This window comes from Pseudonaja textilis, chromosome 14 (genome assembly GCF_049901715.1).
Source record: "Pseudonaja textilis isolate UNSWEBS1 chromosome 14, rPseTex1.2, whole genome shotgun sequence".
NCBI classification, from domain to species: domain Eukaryota; kingdom Metazoa; phylum Chordata; class Lepidosauria; order Squamata; family Elapidae; genus Pseudonaja; species Pseudonaja textilis.
Window position 1 is genome coordinate 2,721,031 of NC_142003.1, and position 26,862 is coordinate 2,747,892.

At 45.4% G+C, this 26,862-nt stretch overlaps 1 protein-coding gene and 1 pseudogene across 1 annotated transcript; both read right to left on the reverse strand.

The window, feature by feature from the left end:
- Nucleotides 1-1,193: 1,193 nt before the first annotated feature.
- Nucleotides 1,194-13,361, reverse strand: GNA12 (G protein subunit alpha 12). Its single transcript, XM_026704353.2, has 4 exons — nt 12,832-13,361; nt 10,208-10,423; nt 4,267-4,317; nt 1,194-3,548 (listed from the first exon to the last, which is right to left on the reverse strand). The coding sequence occupies exons 1-4, from the start codon at nt 13,213-13,215 to the stop codon at nt 2,979-2,981; spliced, it is 1,221 nt and encodes a 406-aa protein (XP_026560138.1). The 5' UTR covers nt 13,216-13,361; the 3' UTR covers nt 1,194-2,978.
- Nucleotides 13,362-20,411: 7,050 nt separating this feature from the next.
- On the reverse strand, nt 20,412-20,511 carry LOC148124671 (small nucleolar RNA U3; annotated as a pseudogene).
- Between the last annotated feature and the right edge of the window lie 6,351 nt (nt 20,512-26,862).

The following is a 26,862-nucleotide window of genomic DNA, read 5'->3' on the forward strand; positions in this document are numbered from 1 at the left end:
AAGAGGAACAATCCGGACAGGGGTTTGGAATGAAGGCAGTTAGATTAAAAAGGGTCGTGGCTCAATCAGAGGAAAAAAAAACCCCCACAGATAGAGGACTCAGATGGTTAAACTGCATGTAATAGGTCTGCGCTGGGTTACAAAAAAAAATGAGGTTGTTAGCTGAACAATATACAGCAACGTGAATGTGGCTGAGTAGATGTGCTTATGTTATATATGCAAATTGCTGTACAATATAGATTTTTAGGACTGGACTAGCAGGGAGAATTAGAGGCTTTATGGTTAAAGGTAATAAATAAAGACTGGCTGGTATACAAATAATGTGGCAACCACAAAGATATTAAATAGATATTAAATGTCAATCACAGTCCTACCGAAGATGGTTAGGGTCATGAGAATAAGCTTATAACGGTAAGGCGAAGGAGTAAAAAAATCTTAACCATGTCCTAAAAGCAAGATAAACCGCCTTCAAGATCCACTGGGTGGATTAGACAATTTGAAGTTTTATCTGGCTATCAAAACCTTTATTTGTTTTCCTCGGTAAGGAGTTCTTGTTTATACCCCAAGACAACTTGTTATTTGGCTATCGAAGAAACGTAGAGCTGTATAATACATTTGGCAAGGCATGCTTCTACAATAGGAAAAAAAAGAATAAAAAGTCAGTCTTGATAAATACAGTGCGGATTAGCACCTTGTTCTTTAAAAACCACTTTAAGAGGTGACTGGTGGCATAATTCAGGTTTTAAGTAGAGTAGAACCTCTGGTCGCGAACGCTTCTGACCACAACCAAATTGGGTTCCGACCAAAAAATTTACATTGTTCTCCACCATGGCCAATTTCCCCTTCCGCGCCAATTTTTTTTTTTTTTATAAGTGCCAAATTTCCAAAATTAGGTGTGAGTCACAACCAAATGTACTTGTAAAGCGGCTTGTGCTACTACTGGAGACAAGTTTTAGAAGTCACGTTACTAGATACACCCAATTTCGTCTACCCAGAAGAAACCCCTGGCAAAGAAATGAATTAAAATATTTGCATATGTGCCATTTGGATGTTGCTGAGCTTTGCAGAGTTTGGGCCCTTCCTCATGTCAAGACTACTCTTCGAGGAATGTACTGGAAGTCCCTGGGCCTCTTTAGGATTCCCAAAGGATAAATATAGCACTAGCTCCAATTATAAAATAAGGTCCATCAAACTTAAGATTGCATTCCCTTTTATTTCCCCAGCAGACAACCGTTTTACAGCTTGTAAAACTCAAGATTTTTGGCAAAAGGCAACATCTTATTTAGAGACGATAAAAAGAACAGGTTCTAGATGTTAACTGCTTTCAGGTGTGCCCGTAGGTAAGCCCTTAAAAGAAACGGCCTCCGAAGCTGAAAGTCTGTGGCTTTTAATGATTCAGTCTGTCTTACTTTTACTTAAAACCTGGAAACAAATGTAACCCGCTTCTCAGAAACAGATCAGCTTTGCCCCAAATATACTACTAAAATAGAAAGTGTGGCCTTTAGAATGTGGGACACCACACGTAAATCTGAATGATCTACACACGGGGGAATATATATATATATATATATATCTTAGAATTCCCCTGAACTGGAAGTCACAAAAGGTTTTTAAGCTGGTTATTGACTTGTGCTATCAGCGCCTTCAAAGAAGCTCATAGGAAAGACGAAGCCCTTTGTTTTATGACAAAATATGGTACCCAAGTCACAGTAAACAGTTCTCATGGTTAAGATTATCCCTGAATAATGATTGTAGGATGGATAAGGCAGGACTTAAGTTTGATTAACACATACTTCAGAGTAGACAAAAGTGTGAACTGTCTGTACACAAAAGAAAGGCACCCATAGTTAAACACAAAGTTTTAGAATGGAGGGGGGGAAAAATAAGCTCACATCAATGTTATTCACAGCCTTCTGCAAATTCACACATATTCTATTCTAGCCTTAAAGGGGGGCAAATTACACGTGTCGGATTTTTTTTTTAATGCATTATGACATACATTGGTAAATCCCTATATAGTTAAGAAGGAACTCAAAGCAGGACCCTTTAATCCAAATTCAGTGGCTCCAAAACACTGATTATTATTATTATTTTTTTAAACAGCAATTCACTACCATGCTATGGGCTGTTGCTCCTGGCCAAGACCTATCTAAAAATCAGATTAACTTCCATGTTAGACAGGAAACCCTCTGGTAGTGAGGGGATTTCTTTTTTTTTTAATACAGATCTCATTTTAAACAGAATCAAAGATGTTTTACCAAAGCACTAAGGGTGTTATTTTCACTACTACTGCTGGAGCGATGTCTCACCAAGCAGTATCAAATCTCATACAAAGCTATGTTCTTCGGACCTAGGCTTTGGCTACCTAACCTGCTTTGATACATCTTGCATATATATATATATATAAAAACACTTCTTATAAGTAGGAGCTCTTATATATATATATATATAAGAGCTACTTATAAGTAACTCCTACTTATAAGTAGGAGCTCTTATATATATATCCGAATGCTGGCAAACCTCTGGGTATGCCCCTGGCTCCTATACTGGTCTCGGAATTGTGACCGCGAATTGCCATGTGTTCTCTTCGAACGAAACCTCGGTGAAGAAATGAAATATATTACCAAATTCATTATTTCAGCACCCCAAACTCATTTAAGGCTGACGGGTATGGAGGCTAGAACGTTCCGGCCTCGTTGCAGAATAAGATCAATTCACACAAGACGCCCTGCTTGCATTTCCCCACCACTCTGGCTTCCCCCAAAGCCGAGAGGAAATAAGATCGTTCGGTTGTGTTCTTGGTTGAGGAGCAGCGATGCAGGAGCTCTCGCTGGAAGCTCCTGCAAATCCTTCCCGCTTCCGCTTCTCGGCTTTCCTAACCCAAGGCACAGCACGGATCTTCGGAGGACAGACACCCTGTGGGGCCAAGGTTGCCCTACTATAGGCTAAAGTTTCCCCGGAGAGGATTCCATTTTCACTCACTGCAGCATGATATCCTTAAGGTTCTCCTGAAGGATGGTGTCCTTCACCGCGTGGAAGACGAAGCGGATGTTTTCGGTGTCGATGGCGGTGGTGAAGTGATGGAAAAGGGGCTTGCTGCGGTTCCGCCTCTTCCGGTCAAAGCACTGCACCAGGTAGCGCTGGACGTCTTCCAGGCGGTGAGGGTCGCCCCTAAAGTCTGAGAAATGCTTCTTGATGCTGACCGTCTTGACTTTGTCCACCAGGAGGTCCATTTTGTTCAGGAACAGAATGATGGAGACGTTGAAGAAGAGTTTGTTGTTGACGATGGTCTCGAAGATGTTCATGGACTCCACTAGTCTGTTGGTGCGCCGGTCTTCCATCAGAACCTGGTCGTATTCGCTGGAGGAGACCATGAACAGTATCGACGTGATGCCGTCAAAGCACTGGAACCACTTCTGGCGCTGAGACCTCTGGCCACCCACGTCCACCATTTTGAAAGGGATCTTCTTAATGATGAAGTCGTGCTCCACGATTCCTTTGGTCGCTTTTCTAGCCAGCAGGATGTCTTGTTTGCTGGGGAAATAATTCTGCAGAAAGAAAAGGGGGAAAAAAAACAAATAAAAGACACGGGAAGTAGGAGAAAGATCACACTTCAAAAGGGAAGTTAAATCTGCTGAAGTAGCGTCGAGATGCGCCGCGGCGGAATGAAGATTCTGGAATTGAACGCTGGGAAGGATAAGTTAGCGGCTAATCTTGCAAGGGCCGTTCGGATGCCAAGGTTGCAGGTCTGTGTTTGTGTTAACAGCTCGCTTTTATCTCAGGTTATTCCACCCCTCCCCCCCCCCCTTATTTTGTGCAAACTTAATCTGAAGAATGAATTTCAGTAGTTTACTGAACTTTGCAGCCTGGTTTCTGGAGCCTCTGAAGTTATGTGCCAGCCTTTCAAGACATGCAGTAAAATCCAGAATGCCTGACAATCTAGGATAATCTAGGTTTCACTGAAGCTGGGACTGGCAAACTTTCACTGCTACTACAGGGAGTTGGTCTGAACAATGGATGCATTCATCATGTCTTGGTTTTTTTAAACAGTGGGCACAAAACATACTTTTTTTCCCCAGAGGAAGAATAAGAGCTCCTACTTATAAGAAGTGATTATTCTGCTTAAGAAGAGATATTATTCACTAAATCTACACGCTCAAACATCCAGTTCTAGAATTTTGAGGAACATTTCCCAGTGCTATTGCTTCTCTTATCTATGATTTGAATGTGTACGACACAAAACAACACAAAGAGAAATAATCTCACCAACTGGCCAATCCGATCCAGATTATCCAGGAAATATTTTACGGATTCACCCTGTTGAGAAAGAGAAGAGTGTATTTACTTATGGTTTACATCCTGCCTTACTTCAACAAACTCTTGAGCAGCTCACAAGAGTTATATTTAGATTTAAATGTCCAATGGTTAAGAAGACATACTGAAGACTTTAGTGCCCAATATTCCTCTGAAAAAGCCACATTTTCACCACACTGGGATTTTAATACCCCTTGAATTGTACTTGGAAAGATACTGGCAACCTATGTAGTGTCCAAACTATCCCGCTGAAATGTTTCTCATCTGTCAGCATGTTGCTTTCTGTACCAATCCACTGAAGTTTTGGGGGTCAACTTAAACCAGCCTTTGAGAGAACTTTAGAATCATCCAATGACAAGGCAATCAACCAGCTGTTTCTGCAAAACAGAAGACCTTCATTTACATTAAGAAATTACATTAAACTGCAGTATAAGTGCTGGGATCGAGTGCATCATCACAGAACCGGCCGTACTGCTTCAGAACCAGAGCTGGGATCTGGAAAAACTGATCTCTGAAAACATATTTACTTTGCTTGGCTCTGCCTTGCAATGATCCCTTTATGGGACAGTCGGTAAGCCAAACTAGAGCCGTGAACACACTTTGGGGAAGAGAATTTACACAGCAGGCTGTAAAATAAAATAGCTTTGTCATTGTGGCCTTAGGACAGGCCATAGATTCTTGTGATACAATGGCTCATTCTTTTGTTTCCTCAATACCTGGACAGGCATTTTTTTTTCCTTACAAAGTAAAAAAAAACAACAACCCACAATCCAGAAGTGTTTGTTTATCCTGACTGCTTACAAGATAAAGCAACCTTCATGTGGTTTCCAGTAAAGCACACAATATCCACTTCAAAACCCTAAACTTTTTTCAAGTACCTCCACAGAAGGAACACATAGAGCATAGCTGGCTTGTGGGAATTGAATATCCACAAAATTAAAAGTTGCCAAGGTTGGATACCTCTGCCTTAGAGCTACATGTGGTCCCACCGTTCTTGTATTTCTCAAGCAAGCGAAACGTATTCCAATTTTAACAGCAGTTGTTTGTATATGTCCCTCATAGGATAGTTTTTTTCTTGCTACATTATTGTATTATTCTGTCTTTGTGTTTCCTTTGTTCACCGACAAGGGTTGAAGCCGGTCAGCATTTATGACAGTTAGCATATAGTATACAAAGCAGCTAGATCTATGAACAATCTTAACTCCTGAATAACATCCAAGATTAGATCACAATTCTTACGTACGTCAGATCTTAAATGGGAACAATATAATCCAACTTGATCTAGTTCTAATTTCATCTAGTGCTCTTATCTGATTTGACTAGGACTGAGGTGTACTTCTTAATTTTTAAACCCTCCATTATATACCAACAATGTCTTCAAATCATTAACCTCTCTGTTGTCCTTGGATTGGTGGGGGGAAAACATGTTTTGTTATAAGCAAATAACAAATAAATATATACACCTAAAGAGTTAATGTAAAAATATAGATGATTCATTTTCACTTTATATCTCTCTCTTCTCGTGCATCCTCTGAGTCAGTCCGGCCAACTGGGACAACACAGGAGGAGGTACTGTCCCCATCGCTGAACAGCAGCCATGAGTCATCCCACATCTGGGAATTTGAAAACCCAGAGCTGGGAACTACAGCCCTGAAATAAGCCAGCTCCCACATCTGAGCATTGTTCCAACTTTTTATCTTGTTTATTTCAGACCGATACTGTGGAGCGTCTTCTTGCTTTCATCTTAAAAAGAGCGCTTGATTAATTCGCAGTTACAAAGTATGAAAATCCAGGCGGTTCACATGCTCAATAAAGTCGTGCTGATTTAATAAAACGCAAGAGGTGGTGGCTATAAAAGAATATTCCCTTTTAGCAGGAGAGTGCAGGTGGTCCTTGACTTAACAACGGTTAACTGAGTGACTATTCCAAGCTACAACGGCCCTGAAAAAAGCGATAGTTTTTCACACTTATGACCGTTGCAGCATCCCCAAGGTCAGGTGATCAAAATCTGGACGCTTGGCAACCGACTCATATTTACGACAGCTGCATGCCCTGATGCCCTTTTGCAAACGTCTCTGACAAGCAAAGTCAATGGGAAGCCAGATTCACGCAACAACTGTGTGACTAACTTAACTTGCAACGCTTCCCTTAACAACTGTGGCAAGAAAGAGTGGCATAAAATGGGATAAAACTCGCTTAACAACGGTCTCACTCCATCGACAGAAATCTGGGGCTCAACTCTGGTAGTTAAGAAACAAAAATGCTAACTGTAGCCCTGAAAACCAATCTCTTCTGAATGCATCCCAGCTGCCCAGAGAACTTACGCTTCACGACTCATCCCAGAGCAAAATTGAAAGCCCCACAAATGTAGTGACAGAGAGTTCTGAATGAACATTTTCCTGCCACGGTATGGCTATAAATAGTGCAGATCTCGCACCATCGCCTAAAATTAGAATTATCGCTGCGCAGGCTCCATGCTTTCTGAATGGGCGCCCACAGACGCACACACGCACCTTTTGAAAGATGGATTCCGAAGAGTGCAAGTGCTCAGGGCGATCTCAGGGTCAAACACAGCCATGTTTTCTATGGCCACCTATCTTATGGCAAGATAATCCTGGACGGCTCGCTGTGGTGTCCCATAAAACAGAATAAATAAAATAAACCCACAAGGCACCATATAACTCAGACACAGCACCACAACATCACATAACCTCGCCATGTTGTGACAATTGCCATTTAAGGGCAAGACCTAGAAGATTCCGTGGGAGGTAATGGAAACAAACTGAAGTTAAGCGAAGGGGGTGAGATTTAGGCCACGGGTAACATTGAACTATGGTGAGATATAAATAAATAAAGGGATTAAGTGTCCAAACATCAGCATTTATGGCTTCAGCTATGCTAAAGTGCTACTGAACACGGTTCCAAAGTTCTGATATCTCACAACAAAATGTACCGCACATTGCCTGACTTTCTCACTAGTCGTTTCCTAACTTCATTTGCCTGACTTCGGTGGGTAAATGGAGCTGTCAAGAAACGTCTTTTGGGGAGGCAGGAGGGCGACTTACTCTCTCTTAGGACACATCTGTACATTTATTTGGGATGGGGGCCAACGGAAGCACAGATCAGCCAGTCCAAATTGCAGAAATCAAAAGTAGGAAACAAAGAGGTTTGAAATTGCTCCTCCAATAAGACTTTCTGGAAAACACTGACTGGATATCACTCAATGCTGTTTTTTTAAAAAAAGATACGTATTAAAGTAAACAGCCAAGAGAGTTATAAAGTTGTATGTATGTATGTATGTATGTATGTATGTATGTATGTATGTATGTATGTATGTATAGTATTCAGCTTTGTTCGGGTATTTTCCCACGTCAACATTTCGGCAGAATCTCATTTGCCATCATCAGGCTTCTGTATTGTACACAATACAGAATACACAATACAGAATATACACAATACAGAAGCCTGATGATGGCAGATGAGATTCTGCCGAAACGTTGCTACAACTTTAAAAGCACAAATTTTATTGTAACGTGGGAAAATACCCGAACAAAGCTGAATACCATACATACATACATACATACATACATACATACATACATACATACACACACACACACACACACACATTTAAAGGACAAACAGTGCAAACAAAAATAAAACGTGGATTTTACGACAGCAAACCTTCTGGTTATGAAACATGCCACTGGGGAGACATTTTTATATCGTTTAAAAAAAAAGAAAAAAGAAGAAAGCTATAGAAAGTTACAGTGGCCTAAATAATCAGCCAAGAAGTTCTTAAGTTTGTCAAGTAGGGAAATCACATCGCAGAGTTTTTAGCAACTGAAGACTTAATGGAAAACCTGCAGATGTGGGTAATCTTCCACTTGCAACAGTTTGACATTATGACAGACACACACACACACACAAAAGAAGATAACTGCAATTGAGATTTGGAGTTTTGACAGCCAGGCCTCCCCTGCAGTCGTGCGGTTACATTTTGGGTGCTTGGCAATCCACCTGCATTCATGGCTATTTGTGGTGTCCTGTGATAATTTACAATTCCTCCCCCAGAAACTGATGTTTATTTCAGGTTTCGGGCAAAAAAAAATGCCCTTTATACCCAAAGGGTTTGCTTAACAACCATGGATTCGCTTAGCAACCGTGGCGATTCACTTAACAATCACCGTAGAATTGGGTCAGTCACGTGATGACTCACTGATCAACCACCCTGACTTATGACCGTAATTTCTGCTCAATTACGGTCGTAAATCCAGGTCTGCCTGAATGGGCTTTTCAGTGGCATACTCCCCAAATTTGTTGGGAGCTATTTTGAAGCGACTTTCAATCTTCCGTAGAAGGCAGGCCAAAGACCCAAAGCCACAAACAGAGTTTTGTGTTTCTTTCCAGCCTAGCCTATTTAAAAGTGGTAGAACTGCATTCATATGACGATGTTATTATGTGTTCTTGCCTAACAAGGAAGCGGTCCGATTTTACTGGAAACAATTCTGTGAGAGTCTTGCTCTTGCAAATAAAAACAAAGGAGGCATTAACAGTGCCTTATGAATGTCTGTTTAAAACACAGCTCAAGCCCAGTTCAGAGCCCCTGTTGAAATTCCCACATTGGTTACTTCAGAAGCGACGTTATCGGCAGGCAGCCGACCCTGGCTTTCCCACAGCTTTCACCATGTAGTAGTCTGAAAGTTATACAATAATCCTTAAACCCAGAAAGAGCCTAGCAACACATTTTCAGAGGAATAAATTTTATGATTTCATGAATCATTTCTCTCCTCTTCACCCCAACAAGTCCTAGATCTGTTTAGCCACACTAATGAACTGAGCTGCAATTCACAATAGCGCATGCTTTTTAATTTAATAACAACAACAACAACAACAATAATAATAATCTAAGGTGTTACTAGACTCCTCCTGATGTTTGGCTACCATAAACTAATGCACCTCTTTTGCTACAAGACGCTCCTCCTTAAACAAGCAAAGAGATTTTACATGGAATTTAAAAAAAAATCTACTTCCATACACTACATATTCACTGTGTACTTTTACATAAAGTGGAAGTTTAAAGTAGGAAGTAAATTGTTGTATATTGTTCTACTGATAGCAGCAGTCATGATATATTACATTGGGAGTTACCAGATCCGTCACAAGAAACATCATTAAAATGTATTAAATATTGACACCAATGTGACACAGGCAATCATCCATCTTGAAAATCAATGCACAAAAGTTATCTACACCTATCCACATTATTTGCAGCGTCCAATTGTTTATATTTTGCTCTTTGTTTTGTTAATGCTCACAAATATTCTTCAGTTCTGAACAGCTCTTGTTGGACTAAGCTTTGTCTACACAATGGAGCATTGGAAGGAAGGAAGGGCAAGAATCTAACTTTATGGATGGGTGGATGAAAGGAAGGAAGGAAGGAAGGAAGGAAGGAAGGAAGGAAGGAAGGAAGAAAGGAAGGAAGGAAGGAAGAAAGGAAGGAAGGAAGGAAGGAAGGAAAGAAGTCAAAAAACAAAAAAAGCAAAGCTTGTTTTAAACCACCTTGGTACCAACCCAACTTCAAACCACTTGAGAGTTTAGTGTTAACAAAGTAATAAACACAATGTCTACACCTCAAAAGGAAATGTTGTAAAAATTTTTTTTGGGGGGGGGAGGGATTTAATCGTACTATGTGGGGAGAAGGCACAGGTCACATATCTCTGCAATCTGCTTGAAGTTACACCTACTTACTGTAGAACACGGACCTTCTACATCATGCTTAGATGGTTTAGAGCTAGTAATTATTATAAGGGACTGCTTTAAACGGGAGGAGCGTTTAGGAAATGGGAGGTGGGGTGGGGTGGGAGACTTGCTTTTGGTTCAGTTTACTCACCAGCTGATATTCACTTCGACGGCTGAATGCTTCCTTGATCCCAGAATCCCTCCACAGGCCGGTCAGAGCTGGTACATACAACTGGAACACGGAGGGTTCAATGAACATGCCCGGTTTATTTTCAAAGGCCATTAGGAACATGGCATGCTTCTCATTTTCCGCGTACTGCCAAGGAATGCCCAGTTTGTCCCGCGCATCAACTAGAACCCTGCAGCCCTAAAAAAAAGCAACAGCAGCGGAGAAATACATTTCAGGTCCTACGTTGCCCATCCATGCTCCGTCTTTAACACACTACTAGAACCACGTGTGCTTTTACTTGGCCAGTTCTCCCTTGCTCTACATTCCAGGATATTTTAGACGACTTTTGAGAGCCAAATTCCATCCTTGTTATTAAGCTGGGATGTGGTCTTCTTAAAGATAAAAATTCCCATTTGTTGTGGGTAGTAGCGTACCACCAACACAGCAAGGCTACTTTGGGGGGCGAAGAAGGCAAGAATTTAAGTTTTGCAACACCTGCAGTTTGGGGGACAAACTTCTGTTAAGCCTCACTTTAGAACCACTTTTAAGGTACAGGAAGAGGTCCAGCAAAACCTTCCACAGAATAAACAAATGGTGTTTTTCCCGCCCCCCCCGCCTCGTCCATCTTAGGAAAAATGGTGGTTTAGGCCAATAATCTAGGATTGGTTCTCAAGAGGAAAAAGTCTGGATTCCTAAGGTTTAGAACAGGGTTTTTTTTTTTTTTTCAAACCCCAGGCAAGAAAGCCGTATCTGAAGACAAGCCTGTGCAACTAGCAGGGTGTGCATATCCGGCTCGGCTGCCACCCCCCGCTTTTATTGCCCCGTGCACCTTAAGAACTAGCACTGGCCCAGGTCGAATTAGATTGTCTTCTGAACTCTGAAGTTAGGGCGGTGGGAAGGAATGTTGTAACGCCCTCCAATAAATTATTTTTTCCCCTCCGGGAACTTTTAATAAAAACATAGCTGGGTCCACACACCATGATAATCCATGGGTCATTTAACTCATGGCTTTATGAATCCACTCACGGGATGCTGAAATTAAAATTTAATTTAACGTTACGCAAGTGCAATCCGTACAGATTTTCCGTGACCGGGTGGGTGGGTGGGTGTATTGGGCTGAGAAAGACAGAAGGACGTCCCTTCACCTGGCAGGGTTCCTGGTCTCAGGGAATACTTGAATTTGGGTCTCAAGCCCACCTGCTTAGCCTTTACACAGAACTGGACCACAAGGGGATGGATGGATGCTGGAGGAAATGCATCCTGGGATAGGCTGCTCCCTTTTGGACAGCTCTGCTTCAACAGGTGGGCAGGAGACCACCAGGAAATCCTGCGGGCAATGTTGGAAAAAAGCAGCGGCAGACCGCCAATCCTTCTTTCTCAAAGGCTGTTCGACCTGGAGGTCTCTACTTAACAGGGGGATATGAGACCACCAGGAAATCTTGCAAGGGTTTTTTTGGGGGTGGGGGAGGAAATGTGAAGAAAGCTAAATAGCAGACCACCACCCTGCCAAGATGGGTTGGGCCTATTGGGGGGGCGGGGAGAGTATCCCTAATCACCCCAACTGGCTTCCCAACCCAAGACAGGACTCGAACTCAGTACATCAAGTGGGGCTCTCAAGGGGTCCTAAGTGTTTGTGTGGCTAATCCCACTTTCCAAGGAGGGCAGCCCTAAGTGTGTGTGCGTGTGGGGGGGGGGGATCAAAGGGTCTCTAAGTGTGTGTGGGGGGGGTGTCAAAGGGGCCCTGTGTGTGTGTGTGTGTAATCCCTCTTTCTGAGAGTGGGCAACCCTAAGTGTGTGTGTGTGTGTGTGTGTATATCATGGGGGCCCCTAAGTGTGTGTGTGGGGGGTGTCAAAGGGGCCCTGTGTGTGTGTGTGTGTGTGTGTGTGTGTGTGTAAAATCCCTCTTTCTGAGAGAGGGCAACCCTAAGTGTGTGTGTATATCATGGGGCCCCTAAGTGTGTGTGTGGGGGATCAAAGGTGCCCTAAGTGTGCGTGTGGGGGGGTGTCAAAGGGGCCCTGTGTGTGTATGTGTGTGCAATCCCTCTTTCTAAGGGAGAGGCCCTAAGTGTGTGTGTGTATATCATGGGGGGGGGGGCTAAGTGTGTGTGTGTGTGCGGGGGAATCAAAGGGCCCTCTGTGAGTGTGTGTGTGCAATCCCTCTTTCTAAGGGAGGGCAGCCCTAAGTGTGTGGGGGGGATCAAAGGGCCCCTAAGTGTGTGTGTGTGTGTGTACGTGTGTAACCCCCTCTTTCTAAGGGAGGGCAGCCTATCCAGGGGTCTCCACTCAACATGGGGACAGGTGACCCTTCTCTCCCCACCAAGGAGAAATCATGCAGGGGGAGTTGGAAGGAACATCCTCGGGTGAAGAGAGCAGGGACAGACCCCACAACAGGTCGGGAAGGGGCCTTAGAGGTCCTCTAGCCCAACCCCCTTGCTCCAGCAGGAGACCCCACCCCATCCCACCCTGTGGGGAAGGGGGAGCCCTGGGCTTTAATTCTTTCACCCCCACTCCGCTCCGCTTCCAGAGGGGAGGCGGGGGGGGGGGGCAAGGGGGAGCGGCAAAGCGCGCGGGGGCGGTAGGAAAGGAGGCCACGCGGCGAAGCCCACCTTCAGGGCGTTCTCGTAGATGGTGGCGCGGAACTCGAGCAGCGCCTTCTGGTCGAACTCGCGGCCGTGGATGATGCGCATCTGCTTGAGGAAGGTCGACTTGCCGCTCTCGCCGGCGCCCAGCAGCAGGATCCGCACCAGGCGGCGCACGGCGCGGCGCTCGCGGGCCAGCAGCGCGTCGATCTCGCGGCTCCGCCGGCGCGCCTCCCGCTCCAGCTCCCGGCGGCGGAGAGAAACAGGCGGCGGCGGCGGCGAGGACGGCGGCGGCGACCGGGGAAGGCCGCTTTCCTTGCTCGGCTCCACAGGCCCGGCCGCCGCCTCGGCCCCGGGGTCGCCGCCCGCCGGCCACAGGCAGCGGCCAAGGGAGCGCACCACCCCGGCCATGGAGGAGGAGGCGGCGGCGGCGGCGAAGCCCTCAGACAGGCCCGGGCGGGAAAGACGCCGCCTCAGCCGCCTCAGCCGCCGCGACCTTCCCTCCGTCCTCGCCCTCACGCCCACCCGAAGGGGCGGGGCCAAGACGCCGCCTCGGGCGAGGCCCAGGCGGCGCTCGCGCCCCGACACGGACGCCGATTGGGCGGCGAGGCCCGGAGGCGAGGAAAGCTCCACAGAGGGGCGGGGCGGAGCTTGCCCGGGGACCAGTCAGCGGGCCAGAGGGGCGGGAGGAACGCTCGCTTTCCCCCACCCACTTCAACCCTACCCCCCCCCCCGCCGACCCCCGCGCGCGGGACGGGAAGACAGACAGAGAGAGCGGAGGGGCGGGGTTTTCCCAGGGTCAGGGCGGAGCGGGGGGAGGGAGCCGGCGCTGATTGGGCGCCAGGGGAAAGGAGGGGGGGTCCGTGACGTCACCCGGGCGAGAAGGTTATGAATGGAGAAGGGGTGTCTTAATAGGCTGTCTGGCCCATCGTCTTTTAGGAGTTATGGGATTTGGAGTCCGGCGCTCTTCACCTGCATCGCGGTGTATAGGTTCTCCTGCTTGAGCAGGGGGGCTGGACTAGAGGACCTCCAAGGCCCCTTCCAGCTCTACTTTAGTCTTTATTCCTATTCTATCTAATCGGGGTTTAAAAGGTTAAAAGTCGTATAATATACCTGGTGTGTTTTATTTATTTTATTTTACTTAATTTGTTGCATTTATTGTATTTAATGCATTCATTTATTTTTATTTTATTTTTTTTATTCTTTGAGAGAATTATGCAATGAAATTTCATCTTAATGTGTGGCCGATTAACATATATTCAACGTGACAATAAAGTTAAAAAAGTTACTCTAAGTTATTCCATTCTGATGTTCGGGTCAACGAGTTGTGTGAATGCATGCACGGCATTTGGGTGCAAAAGGTTGCAAAGTTTTCTACCTCCCGAGACAGCTCCCTTCTAAAGTTCCCTTACCTGCCCTGGGCCTTCTTAGGGGTGTCTGTGGAAATTCTCGGTCATCCAAGGATGTCCCAAAGGTACTTTTTTCCCCCTACTGGACTTTCTGTTTTTTCTCTCTGAAGACATTTCGCTTCTGATCCAAGAAGCTTCTTTGGCTCTGACTGGATCCTTCCCTCCATCACCCAGAGTCAGAGCTGAAGAAGCTTCTTGGAAGAGAAGAGAAACGTCTTCAAAGAAAAAGAAAAACAAAAACAGAAAGCCCAGTTGCTTCTTGAAAAAAAGAGCACCTTGGAGGCTTCTTAGAGGTCTTTCTCTCTTAGCAAACCACGTAGGCAGTCATTTAAATTTTGGAACCATCTTGTCCTCCCCCATCCCGACCAATGGCCCCCCATCTCCCTTTCTGTCTCCCCCCATCTAGTGCCCTGTGGCCCATCATCTCCAAAAGCTCAAAAAAACAGGGCAAAATGCACAAAACTCAGCCTGTCCTTTCCTTTCTAGAGTTTATGCGGCGCCCAATATTTCCCCGAAGAAAAACATTCCTTCTGGAGGCCTTTGCTAGCTCACCCACCAGATGTCACCAGACCTCCATCCAGACAACGGGGTTAAACCTTTTGTGAGAAAACATTTCAGTTGTAAACCCAAGCAATCCTAGTTATTGGATATTATTTTACTCCTCCTTCAGGGCTCTTCTTTTTAATGGGGTTTTTGGCCTAAATTGTGGTTAAAAAGGTACATAGGATACTAGTGGTTAAAAGCCTAAAGTTGAATCTAGAAGTATGTCTTGGGTAGAAGATCCTTCAAATTCTGATTTGTCTGAAAGCAGCGGAGACAAGACTGTGGTTGTGTTAGTACGTGTGACAGTGTACACATCTGAAACCACGATGCGTAAACCACAACAGCCAGGCATTCCTATAATCCAACCCCAAGTGAATTATGGTGAATTCTGTGATCTATCTGTGAATCCATCTCTTTCTGCATAATGCAGCAAAGCTGAAGTCCCTTTTATTTGGTTTACATACCACTCGGGGCAGTTTACAAATGGTTAACCACAGAGAAGCAAAAAGAGAACGGAACAAAGTTGGCACAGATAATAAACCGAGAAAGGCCCCTGGGAACGGATCCATTTTGGCACAGAAATTTCCAAATTTCTGCTTAAAATTCTGCCACGATGCACCCCGCTGCCAATTCAGCTTTGCAATCCAAAACTGAGGCCGTCAGGAAGAGTTAGTGGGAAGATCCCACAAAGGGGAAAACAGCTCCAGTTTCCATCGCTAACCATACTGCCCTTCATCCTAGTGCATTTTGCTTAACACTGCTATCCACAAGGAGCCAGACAAACCTAACAGGATTCTTAACCAGCATGGCTCTGAATGGGGCCCTTCTAAAGACAGGCCAACTTTGGTGGCCACTGAGCCGTCCCCTGTTTTGTTCTCGTTGCAGAAGGGAAGATTTGAAGGGAAGAAAAGTATGTTTTGCGAAGTTAATACGTTTTGGATCATTGTGTTCTTATTATAGCCGAGCCAATCAAACCTCCGTCTTCCCTTTCTTCTTTTTGAAGTGTGCATTTTTCAAAAGGCAGAAGGAGAAGACCTCTGATCAATATTAATATAATAAGAAAAAGATGGCTCAAAATATGCTTAGCCGTATGACAGATCACATTTCATGTTATTTCATAGCCAGGCTGGAAAGGGGGAGGATTAAAAAAAAAGAGAGAGAATAAATCACATCAGGAGATATGGAACTGCAGCGGTTTGGGAAATGACTGCAGGGAATATATATTAAAAAAGGCATCCTGTCGTCCCTTTTTGGGGGGACAAGAAGAAACTTAAATTAAAAAAGAACAAACTCCTAGGTTTTACTAATTGAAACATTTAAAGGGCTAACAGAAATAAGGGGCCCGTATGATTAAAGGCATTTAACATTAATGGTTTGTCTGACTTTTCTGATTGATTAGGGTGCTGGATTTTCCCCCTGCTTATTTTCCTGCTAGCATTTAAAAGCAGCCAGTAAAGATACAGATACAAATTAATAGAGTTGGAAGGGACCTTGTAGGTCATCTAGTCCAACCCCGCCACCCAAGCAGGAAACTCTACACCATCCTCATCTTAAATCAGAATGAGTGTATAGCATTACAGGTGGTCCTGGATTTCCAACTATTTGCTTCGCAACCGTGCGGAGTTAACAGCAGCCGTGAAAAAAAAGTGCCCTGTGACTGTTTTTCACACTTAGGACCGTTCCCACGGTCAGGTGATCAAAATTCGGGCACTTGGCAACTGGCATGTACTTATGATGGTTGCATTGTCCTGGGGCCCCCTTTTTGTGACCTTCCCAGCTGGCTTCTGACAAGGAGAGAGACCGGGTTCACTTAACGGCCACCTGATTCGCTTAACAACTGTGGCAAAAAAGCCGTAAACTCAGGTGCAACTCATTTAACAAGAAGAATTCCTTGTACAAGCTTGTAACTAAAGCCTGGGTTATTTGAACAATGCTCTCTGTCCTGCCCCTGGTGGAGGCTGAGGGAGAGGAGGAACAGCCAACAGGGAGTAGGAGTGTGGCTCCAGCTCATAACTGACCCTTGTTGTTGCTTACTACATGTCCCTCTCTTGGTCAATAAAACTGCTCTACAATCCCCCACCACCGTCCGCAGATAACTATACCGAGCAGTCTAGGCAGAAGATCTTAAGACAGCTTTGTGGGCCTGTTAAACCAGCTTTTCTAATCTGTGTTTAAAAGATTAGGAGGGATTACCTAATCAAATTTAAGCACATTTCGTTTACACGGATTTCCCCAGACCGAAATGGGCTGTTAATTTTCCCAAAAGGACCAAGGAGATTTTAACATGCTTACCTCTCAGGTGAGACACACACCCCCCGCCAGGGATTACGCTCGAGATGTAGTCAGTTAGTCCCCAGCCTGGCACCGCTCGGATTTATTTACTCCATGTTCAACGGCTTGGAAATTTGGGGAAAGCGGTTTTCTGCCTTATCTGGAAAGCGACAGATTGGGGAATGCTGGCATCAGCAGTTTAAAGTGGTAGGTTTTTGTTTTTCTCGCAACTCTCCGTCCCCCTTGACAAAATGAATGCTGATTTACCCTGGCCCCGCCGATTCAATTAAAACATCGATATACTCCTTATGTAATTTCCCAGCCTAAATTCAACTAATTGGTGTGTATGTTGTTGTTCAACTTTGCGTAAAGCTTGCCTGCTCCCGCTAGAACCAAGTCAGCCTATTTCTGTTTTTTTGTTTGTATCAAGAGAGTCGCATTTTATTCTCATTTGCCTGCCCGCCTCCGTCTTTTCTTCCTCTAAGGGCAGATCTATTATGAAGACTAAAATAAGAGTGCTAGCGCTCTTTTGTCAACGAATATTTACCCGTGCCATAATTCCTGGGTTTGATTTGGAGGCGGCGGCTGGGTTTCTTAATGCACAGTCTTCACTACTTTGGAGTGTGTGGGGGTTTAGTAATTGATTTATTATTTTATTTAGGAAATAAAGGTTGGCAGAAGCTGGGACGAGGAACGGGAGCTCACTCCGTGACGTGGTGCTAGGGATTCGAACCGCCAAACTCCCCACCTTTCTGATCAACAAGCTCAGCGTCTTAGCCACTGTGCCACCGCGTCCCTCTTACAGAATATAAAACCTAATTCTGGAGAGACACTGAACGTATTTTTCAGTTTAGTGCAGGGTTTTTTCCCATTGGTCTTTTTAAAAGAAGGGGCCTCCGGCAGAACACCCAGGGCACGAGAAAGGAACACAGTTAGAACATTAACTTGCCAGGATCGACGGTTCTTAACCCGTCGCCACGTGTCTGTTCTGACCCGAACCTTGTTCCAAGGAAACAAACATGAAATGGAGGTAACAGCAAAACCTTTTAATGATTCTTTACAAATTCCGTTCCTTCTCGGTTAAAAGGCTGTTTCAAATTAATTATCCCTGATAAGAACGAGCCTTGCCAAGGTTGTGCAAGGCTGCCAAGAACACTAGATAAAGTTGCCAAGAAATAGTTCAAACACAAAGAGTCTCCAAACATCAACCAAGATACTCCGAACATCCACAAGGCTTGAGTGCAAAAACGTCTTTGCTTCCTGCAAAGAACTCCAGTTTCTCAGCTGGCTTTTATCTCCTCAGGGAGGCGCCAATACCTTGCAGCCTTACCTCCGAGTCACCCCTGCTGCTGCAGCTGCTCTTTCCTTCGAGCAGCCCTGCACACACACACACTGGGCACAGGCTCCTCGGGGGCCTCTTCATCACTGCTGCCAGCCTCCACAACAGCAAACCCACAACAGCATCTGAATTTTGATACCGCAACGGTTGTAAGTGTGAAAATGGTCGTGTCACTTTTTTCAGGGCCGCTGTAACTTTGAACGGTCACTAAATGAACTGTTGTAAGCAAGAACTACCTGTAGTAATAATAAAGAATAATATCCCTTTGGCTAGAGTCTAGATCTATCCTGTTTCTGCAACCTGCAGAGATGTGGATTTAACACACTCCTTACAGTAGAGGGAGCCAGGATTCTTCAAAACAACCATCATTTCTCACCCTTTTTTTTCCCCCCATCCTGTGGCTCAAAATGTACTTTAGAGAAAAGAAACTGGAATAAAGAGGGAGGAGGAATAAAAAATAATTTTTTAAAAATGGTCTTTTGGTCTTCTAAATTAACTGGAGTCAACGACTGGTCCCAATAACAAGAATAACAATAAGAAACGGAGGGTGGCTAGTCTAGAGAAAAGGACTGGCGGTGGGTGGGAGACATGATTGATAGCAGTCTTCCAGTATTGGAGGGGCTGCCCCAAAGAAGAGGAAGGGGTCAAATTATTTTCCAGAAGCACCAGAAGGCCAGACAAGAAACGAAGGATGGAAACTGATCAAGGAGAGAAGCAACTTGGAACGGAGAAGACGCTTCTTAACCGTGAGGACAATTCAAGAGTGGAACCAGAAGTGGTGGCTGCTGCATCACTGGAGGTTTTTAAGAAGAATTTAGACCGTCACTTGTCTGAAATGGTATAGGGTCTCTCTCTGCTTGAGCAGAGGGGGTTGGACTAGAAGGCCTTCAAAGTCCCTCCCAGCTCTCTTCTGCTTGAACTGAAAGATATTTGAAGGCCGTGGTCCATAACCTTGACTAGAGTTCTCACCAAGCTTTCCAACTTGGCGTCCAACCCCGTCGATCGTTGGGTGTGGGACCAAGGGGGACACACACGAAGATACCCTTTGGGGGTCTGCTGCCCCATCAGCTGCCAGGCTGACTCTGCAATCAATCAGCAGGAAGGACCCCCCCCCCTCCATGTTTCCCTCCCAGCCCAGGGTTATCCTCCAGAACCATCCCCAAAGAAGACCTCCAGTTGCCCTCTGGCTCCTTCTGAACCCCGGCTGGCTTGTCCTCTCCCTCCCGCACCTTCGTTCTCTTAGCCCTTGGTGACTTTTGGGGGACACCAATAAAGAGGCACAATCTGAGGGGAAACTTTGCCCCCATGGTTTACGCAACAGCCTCTTGGTAGTTAGTTCCAGCTGGAGTCACTTAATAGCTTGCTCCCAGTTATTGACATACAGCGAGCTGCCAAATACTCATTATGAGGCTGCGTTCCCAGAGCACCTTAGTTAATAGCTATTGATATTCCTACCTCTTCGGCGTTTTCCCAGCTGTCCTCTAACTCAGAGACCCTGTGCCCGCCACTCTTCTGCCCGTGGCAGGTTGAAAAGACGATGTACAGGCCGAGGGAGAATTATTTCAGTGTTCCTTTCCTTCTTCTCCTCCCTGAAGGCTTCCTCCAAAGGAATCTGAAGTGACTCCGGATTGGTCTCGGAGTGGGAGGTCGAGCACGCTAGCAGGTCGGAGGAGCAGGGTGGAATTTCCATTTTTGGAACGTTAAAATATGGCCCTTGGGGGGGGAAAAAAAAGGGAATTCCCTGCAGAGAAGAATGACCGTACTTTCATGGGGAAAAAAACAAAATAAAGTAAAGAGCCAACCTGCAAAAGGGGCAAATCAGAAAGAGGTTCATCAGGACTTTTAAATAATAATAATAATAATAATAATAATAATAATAATAATAATAATAATGGTTTCCATTGCTTTAACAAAGGGAAATTCAAGAGCAAACCCCCCCAAGGAAATCAAACAACTACTTTAGATTAAAACAGTTGGAAGGGATCTTGTAGGTCATCTAGTCCAACCCCCTCCTGCCCAAGCGGGAGACTCTAGTCTACACCATTTCTGACAGATGGCAGTCCAATCTCTTCTCGAAAGCCTCCAGTGTTTGAGTGTATTTCTCTAGTTGGATACTGTAGAAATGATCCCTGGAAGTATAGTCGTAGAATGATGGGGTTGGAAGGGACCTTGGAGGTCTTCTAGTCCAACCCCACGAAAGCATTTTTTTTTAGTATCGTGATGTCCAGAGCTGATTGCAGTACTCCAAATGTGACCTTAACGATGCAGTTCTATAGGTAGTCCTTGACTTATGGCCACAATTTCTGTTGTAAGCTGAGTCGCACCTCACGTTATGACAATTTTTACAGCATTTATTAAGCGAGCCACCGTTGTTGGGTGAATCAGGAGGCGATTCAGCACATCACGCAGTTGTTAAACAAACCCAGCTTCCTTGTGCAACCACCGCACCGAACGCTTACATGCAGGCTTTTTCGGGGAGGGGTTTGGCGATGCCGTCATCACCCCTCCTGAATTAAAATCTGTCTCTTCTTCCAGTCGGATTTTGATTCCTGGAATGAGGAGAGAAAGTGGCACCATCTCGTTCCTTGGAAAAAAATAATAATTGTGGATTGAGTTCCTGCAAATGCAGGCATATATAATTGGAAAAAAAAATTAAATTGATTGACTAAGACTCAGACCAATAATTGACTAATCTTTCATTTACTGAGTGACAGCTCTATTGGTTATCCAGCGCTTGAGCCAAGACACATAATCTACGCACAAACATTAAAATCCCCTACACCAAGGAAAGCTAGACTTTGCTGCCTGGTTAAATGGCCCCGATGAAAAATGGTCAATTACTTTTATAATTGTCCTTCAATTTGCGCAATTGGCTCTGGTTGCAACCTAGAGGAACGGTCTCCCAGGATAGCCCTGAAAAGCATCCTCAGAATATTAAGGACTAGAAACATGGGGCGCGGGTGTGCCCCATGTGCCAGAGAGAAAGGGGAATCTGCTTTGTTGTGCATCCATAGCCCTGGGCTTGCGCGTAGCTTTTGCAGAACAACAGCCTCTTTTGCACCGAGTGTGAAATTTTCCTCCCCGTTGCAAAGATCACGACCTCCATTTGGCTGGGCTTCTCCTTGGGGAGAGAGGCTGGCATGCAGGCGGTTTAGCAGAGGCCTTTCCCAACGTGTCCTGCCAGGCCGTGGAGTTTATTTTGGGAGGCTTACGAAGCAAATACAGGTAATAAGCAGCAATGGGAAAATCGATGGCGATAAATGAAGCACCGGCTAACGCCGTATTTTTGCTGGCCGTCTCATCGTTGGGGCTTTGATTAATGACGGACCGTCGGATCACGAGCCGTGCATTCCGAGGGCTGGGCTGGGGTGGAATGACATGGGTTGCTTTTTAAAGGACGCCATGTGGGCTGCGGGCATTTTTTTTTAGAGAGAGATTAACAGGGTCGGACAGGACCTTGTAGGCAGAGGTGGGATTCAAATAATTTAACAACCAGTTCTCTGCCCTGATCAGTTCTTCCAACAATCAGTTCACCAAACGGCTCAGAAAGTTAACAACTGGTTCTCCTGAACTGGTGCAAACTGGCTGAAACCCACCACTGCTGGTAGATCATCTAGTCCAACCCCTCTGCCCAACCAGAAAACTGTTTCTGCACCGTTTCTGACAGATGGCAGTCCAGTCTCTTCTCGAAAGCCTCCAGGGATGAAGTTCCCACATCTTCTGAAGGCAACTTCTGTTCCATGGGTTGATTGGTCTCATGGCATTTGAAGATTGTGATGACCCAAAGGGGCGTGGCACAAAGGCAACACAGTCAGATAAGCAATAAGAGTCCCTTTATTATCGCCAACTTTGCCTCCAATGTCCAGGTTACCTTCGGCTGGAGAAAAACTCTCCAAGGAACAGCCTTTGACTGAAGAAAATTCGGTCCAAAACAAGGTACACAGAAACTGTAACTTAAAGTCCAAACAAACAAACTGAACCAAACTTGAAAGCACAGCAAAAGTCACACAGTTGGGTAGATGCCAGGAACACAGATAAGCCATCATGATACAAGATAAAGTCATGTTTGCTACCAGCAGTTTCCTGCGTGCAGTTTGCCTTTTTTTATATACTGTGTTCCCAGCTGCAGCTAATGAAGGGAATCAGGGCCCTTTCCTCCCCTGTAAGCCAAGCAACCCACGTTGCTCCCTTCTCCGTTCCTCCCTGCATGCCCTAGGATGAAGAGGGGGTGGGCCTGGGTCTTCCTCTGAATTCCCAATCCCTTGTTCTACCTCTCCCCTGCTCTGCCCAGCCAGACTTTGCCCTTCTCCTCCACAGCCAACGGAGCCGCATTCCCACTCCCTGTCAGCTGCTCGACTTCCTCCTCCAAGTCAGATTCCAACAGGGGCACGACAAGGATCTTCATGGCTTCACTGCCCTGTTGCTTTTACCAGAGGTCCAATGGCTTCCCAATCTGCCTTCTCTCTCCATCTGGCACTGAGCAACTCCGGATTAGATAAAGCCTCTTGCTTCCAGAGGCACGTCAGCACCCAATCTTGATATAGAGATCTTCTTGAACCCATGCAGATTTGCGTAAGCCAATCATGGAAGCCACAGTAGTGCCTTAAGAAGTGCAAAATAATAATAATAAAAATGAGTGGAAGGGACAAAAAAAGGATTCGCGTTGGCTTTTGCTGACACACCGCATAATATATTGTTGGGGAATAAACATCTTTCTTGCTGGAAAGGTTAACATCCTTGTAAATTAAAAATAATAACATGAACAACGCCTGGAGCCACCGACGGGTTCGTCTGCCTGCCCTAATCCTAACCTCAACCTGCAATCGTTCCAGCTTACTTCAGAATCGCCGTGTTTGTGTGGTTGGCAACACTGAAGGGGATTTGTGGGTGGCCGAGGGCAGGGATAAAAAAAATGTAAGATGTTGACCATGACTACGGAATCGAATCCCCCTTTTAAACATAGGTCCTGATGCCTGCAAAAAGTGGACAGGATTTTGAAGGCGTGGCGGTGGCTGACCTCTTGACATTCCTGTGAACTGCGGGGTCAAAAAAAATATATTGTAGGAGCTGAAATTGCAGCCCCTTCTTAATGCTGACCAGCATCTAATGTTCTTTCATTCACACCACGGGTTTGTCAGGTGTGAAAGATTAGGTCCGCATGAAGGTCCAATTAAAGTGATTTATTGCTATAACCAGTCCGATGTACAGGAGTCTGCTCACCTAAGGGTTAGCTTCTGCTTGGCGTTGGATAAGGGGAAATGAAACTCAAGGGAGGTTGGACTTAGTTTGCTGTTGACTCTGTAGAGATTCTAGGCTGATTCCTCTTTTGACTTGGCCCCTAGGTTCTGCCACTCCTTCTCCTACAAGTTGTGTATTCCAAAAAGAAACTTGTGCACGAAAAGATGAGACTTCTGTTCCCATTGGCAGTGTTGGCATTCAATTTTTTTTACTACCGGTTCTTTGGGCGTGGCTTGATGGGCGTGGCAGGGGAAGGATAGTCAGAGGTGGTATTTGCCAGTTCTCTGAACTACTCAAAATTTCCGCTACCAGTTCTCCAGAACTGGTCAGAACCCGCTGAATACCACCTCTGCCCATTGGCAACTGGATGGCCAAGCTCCTCCCCAAGGGAGAATTTCAAACACTCCATTGGGTCATTGAATGGCGGTGGATTTTTGAAACTCTGTGAGGTTTCAATCCTCTCTAAAGTGGTCTTCTGGAGATGCTAAATCTAAGAATGCTTGCTAGCAGGAACGGCAGCTGGACCTTTCATGTGGGCAAGATCTTCCTTTAGAAATGTAGTTTCAGTGGAGATGGGTCACTTTCTTAAACCAGTGGGTCATTTCTCTTCTTCTCCAGACCTGTGTCTCTCAACCATGGTGTGGATTTCAACACCCAGAATTCCCCGTGGAACAAGGTTCAGAACTACTCAATCTGCCAGGATTGAGAGAGACACATGTATGTCCACTTCTGACGTGGTTATCAAGCAGTGGTGGGATTCACGTTTTTTTTACTACTGGTTTTGTGGGCGTGGCAGGGGAAGGTTACTGCAAACTCCCCATTCCCTCCCCAACCCGCTAACCTGCTTTCCAGCTCCATTCTTCTGTGCAGGGCAACCAAAGAAGACACAGCTGATCAGCTGGGACTCAATGGGAGGCAGAGAAGGGATGGAGTTGGTGGGGCCAGTCAGAGGTAGGATTTGCCGGTTGTCTGAACTACTCAAAATTTCCACAGCCGGTTCTCCAGAACTGGTCAGAAACGGCTGAATATCAAGGAGAGATGGGCTAAACTTCTCAAGTCTTTGCTAAGGATTTGGAGAAGGTTTTGAGGGGAGGACATTACAGAGCCACAACTTACCCTTTGTTGAGCAGCCAGAGGTCCACACACCCCTGAGTTGAAAATCTACAATCTCTCCCTTTGTTTCTGGTGGTCTCCCATTTCACCAAGGCTTCCATAAAGGAACACAGTGCTCAGCCAATGCACGGAGATCTTCAGCTGCTTCTGTGGAAATACGAAAGAGTTAAAGACTCCGAACAATGCTTTGAAACATTGCTGACATAGGCGCTGTTGAGTGTTTTCTCCGAGGATTGCTGTCCAATTAAAGGATTTAGCGGCCTTGATTAGGTTTTAAATGTTTTGATTTTAACAGCTGATTGACTAAACTCATTGCTTAGACCAAGGCTATTAAAAGCTACCTTTGAGGCCGTCAACTCCGTAACTTACCCCTGGACTCGGTCAAATGGTGGGGTCCTGATCGCTGACCATCAATCCATTTTAGAGGCCTCCATCCTTTCTTCCATGAACTGAGATGCTGGATTAGAGCCATAGAATCATAGAGCCGAAGGCGACCTGAGAGGCCCAAGGCAGGAGAGTCATTATACCATCTGAGACAAATTGGTTGTCCAATCTTTTCTTCAAAATCTCCAATGATGGGGCATCTACAACTCCACAAGGCAAGCTATCCCATCGATTAATTGTTGTCTCTGTCAGGAAATTCCTCCATATTTCCAGCCTGGATCTCCTTCTGATAGGTTTCCATCCTGCCTTCAGGTCCTATGGAAAGGAAATCGACCCCCTCTTTCCTGTGATAGCCCTTCAAATATTGGAAGACTGCTAAGATACCTCCTCAACCTTCTCATTGTTCCTCCGGCCATTCTTCAAAGGATGAGTTCTCCAGACTTTTATCTTCTGGGTTGGTCTTCTCTGCACTCTTTCTAGGGTCTTAGGGTAGCTCATGCATGGTAGAACCCACAGCCAACCTCACACACTAATGAAGCTACTTGTTTTTTTAAAAGACAATTAGGTGTGAATGCGCATCGGGGCGAACGAAATTCAATAAATCACGCAATCTCAGCGAGAAAAAAAACTGAACATACTTCCCCAGAAATGACATTCCTGACAGATGCCCATCCGGGTGTGCGAACAGAAGAAGGTACAGGTAAGTCCACACCTTCCTTCCTTCCTTCCTTCCTTCCTTCCTTCCTTCCTTCCTTCCTTCCTTCCTTCCTTCCTCCCTCCCTCCCTCCCTCCCTCCCTCCCTCCCTCCCTTCCTTCCTTCCTTCCTTTCCTTCCTTCCTTCCTTCCTATCTTTCTTCCTATTTGCCTTTTCTGAAGCTTTCATACCACACAATAAAGTTTGTGATGCTTCCCTGCCTTCTTTCTTTTTTTTCCTAATAATTTTGGCCAGGCTCCCTAAATTTATTCTGCTCAGTGCTTCTTGTAACATATTCCAGCAGCTTAAAGTCCTAGTCAACACCCAGCAGAACCTGGCCAGAGAAATAGCTAAGAAGGCTACTGGGGCATTTAGGATCCGTGGGGTTAATCTCCATTTTAAATCCCCAGAGGGAGGGGGCACAGAACCCTGCTGTCTCTTTCTCTTCCCCCCCACTCCCAAAGCCTTCCATGCTGTCTTCCCTACTACAGCAAGCTGGATGTTGTAGCAGAGGTGGAGGACTGAAACTGATGGACAAGGTAGATTTGCGTACCTTGGCTGAAAAAGAAAACCAACCACTATGAAATCGTTGAAAATCCTTTTCAGCAGGGGTGGGATTCTACCGGTTCATATCTATTTGCTAGAACTAGTTGTAATATTCTAAGCAGTTCGGAGAACTGGTTGTTAGAAGAAATTACTGGTCTAATCCTGTAAGGAAGGCAGGAAGGAAACATTCTGTTGTTGCTCACAGAAACTGCCTCTCCGTTAACCCTTATTATGTTCTTGGCAGGACTAGACTTCCTGTCTCTGAAACTTCTCTGGAGTATTTTTTCCCCTCCTTTGCTGGTACTTTGCTTGTGTGGAGGGACCATTCAGAGTTACAATGGTACTGAAAAAAGCGACTTATGACCATTTTTCACACTTACGACTGTTGCAGCATCCCCCCAGTCACGAGAGGCCAGACGAGGAGATGCGTGCCTCGATGTGAGTGATGTTGAGTTGGCCACACCCAGCCAGTCACATGACCATCAAGCCACACCCACCAACTTAGCCACGCTCACAGAACC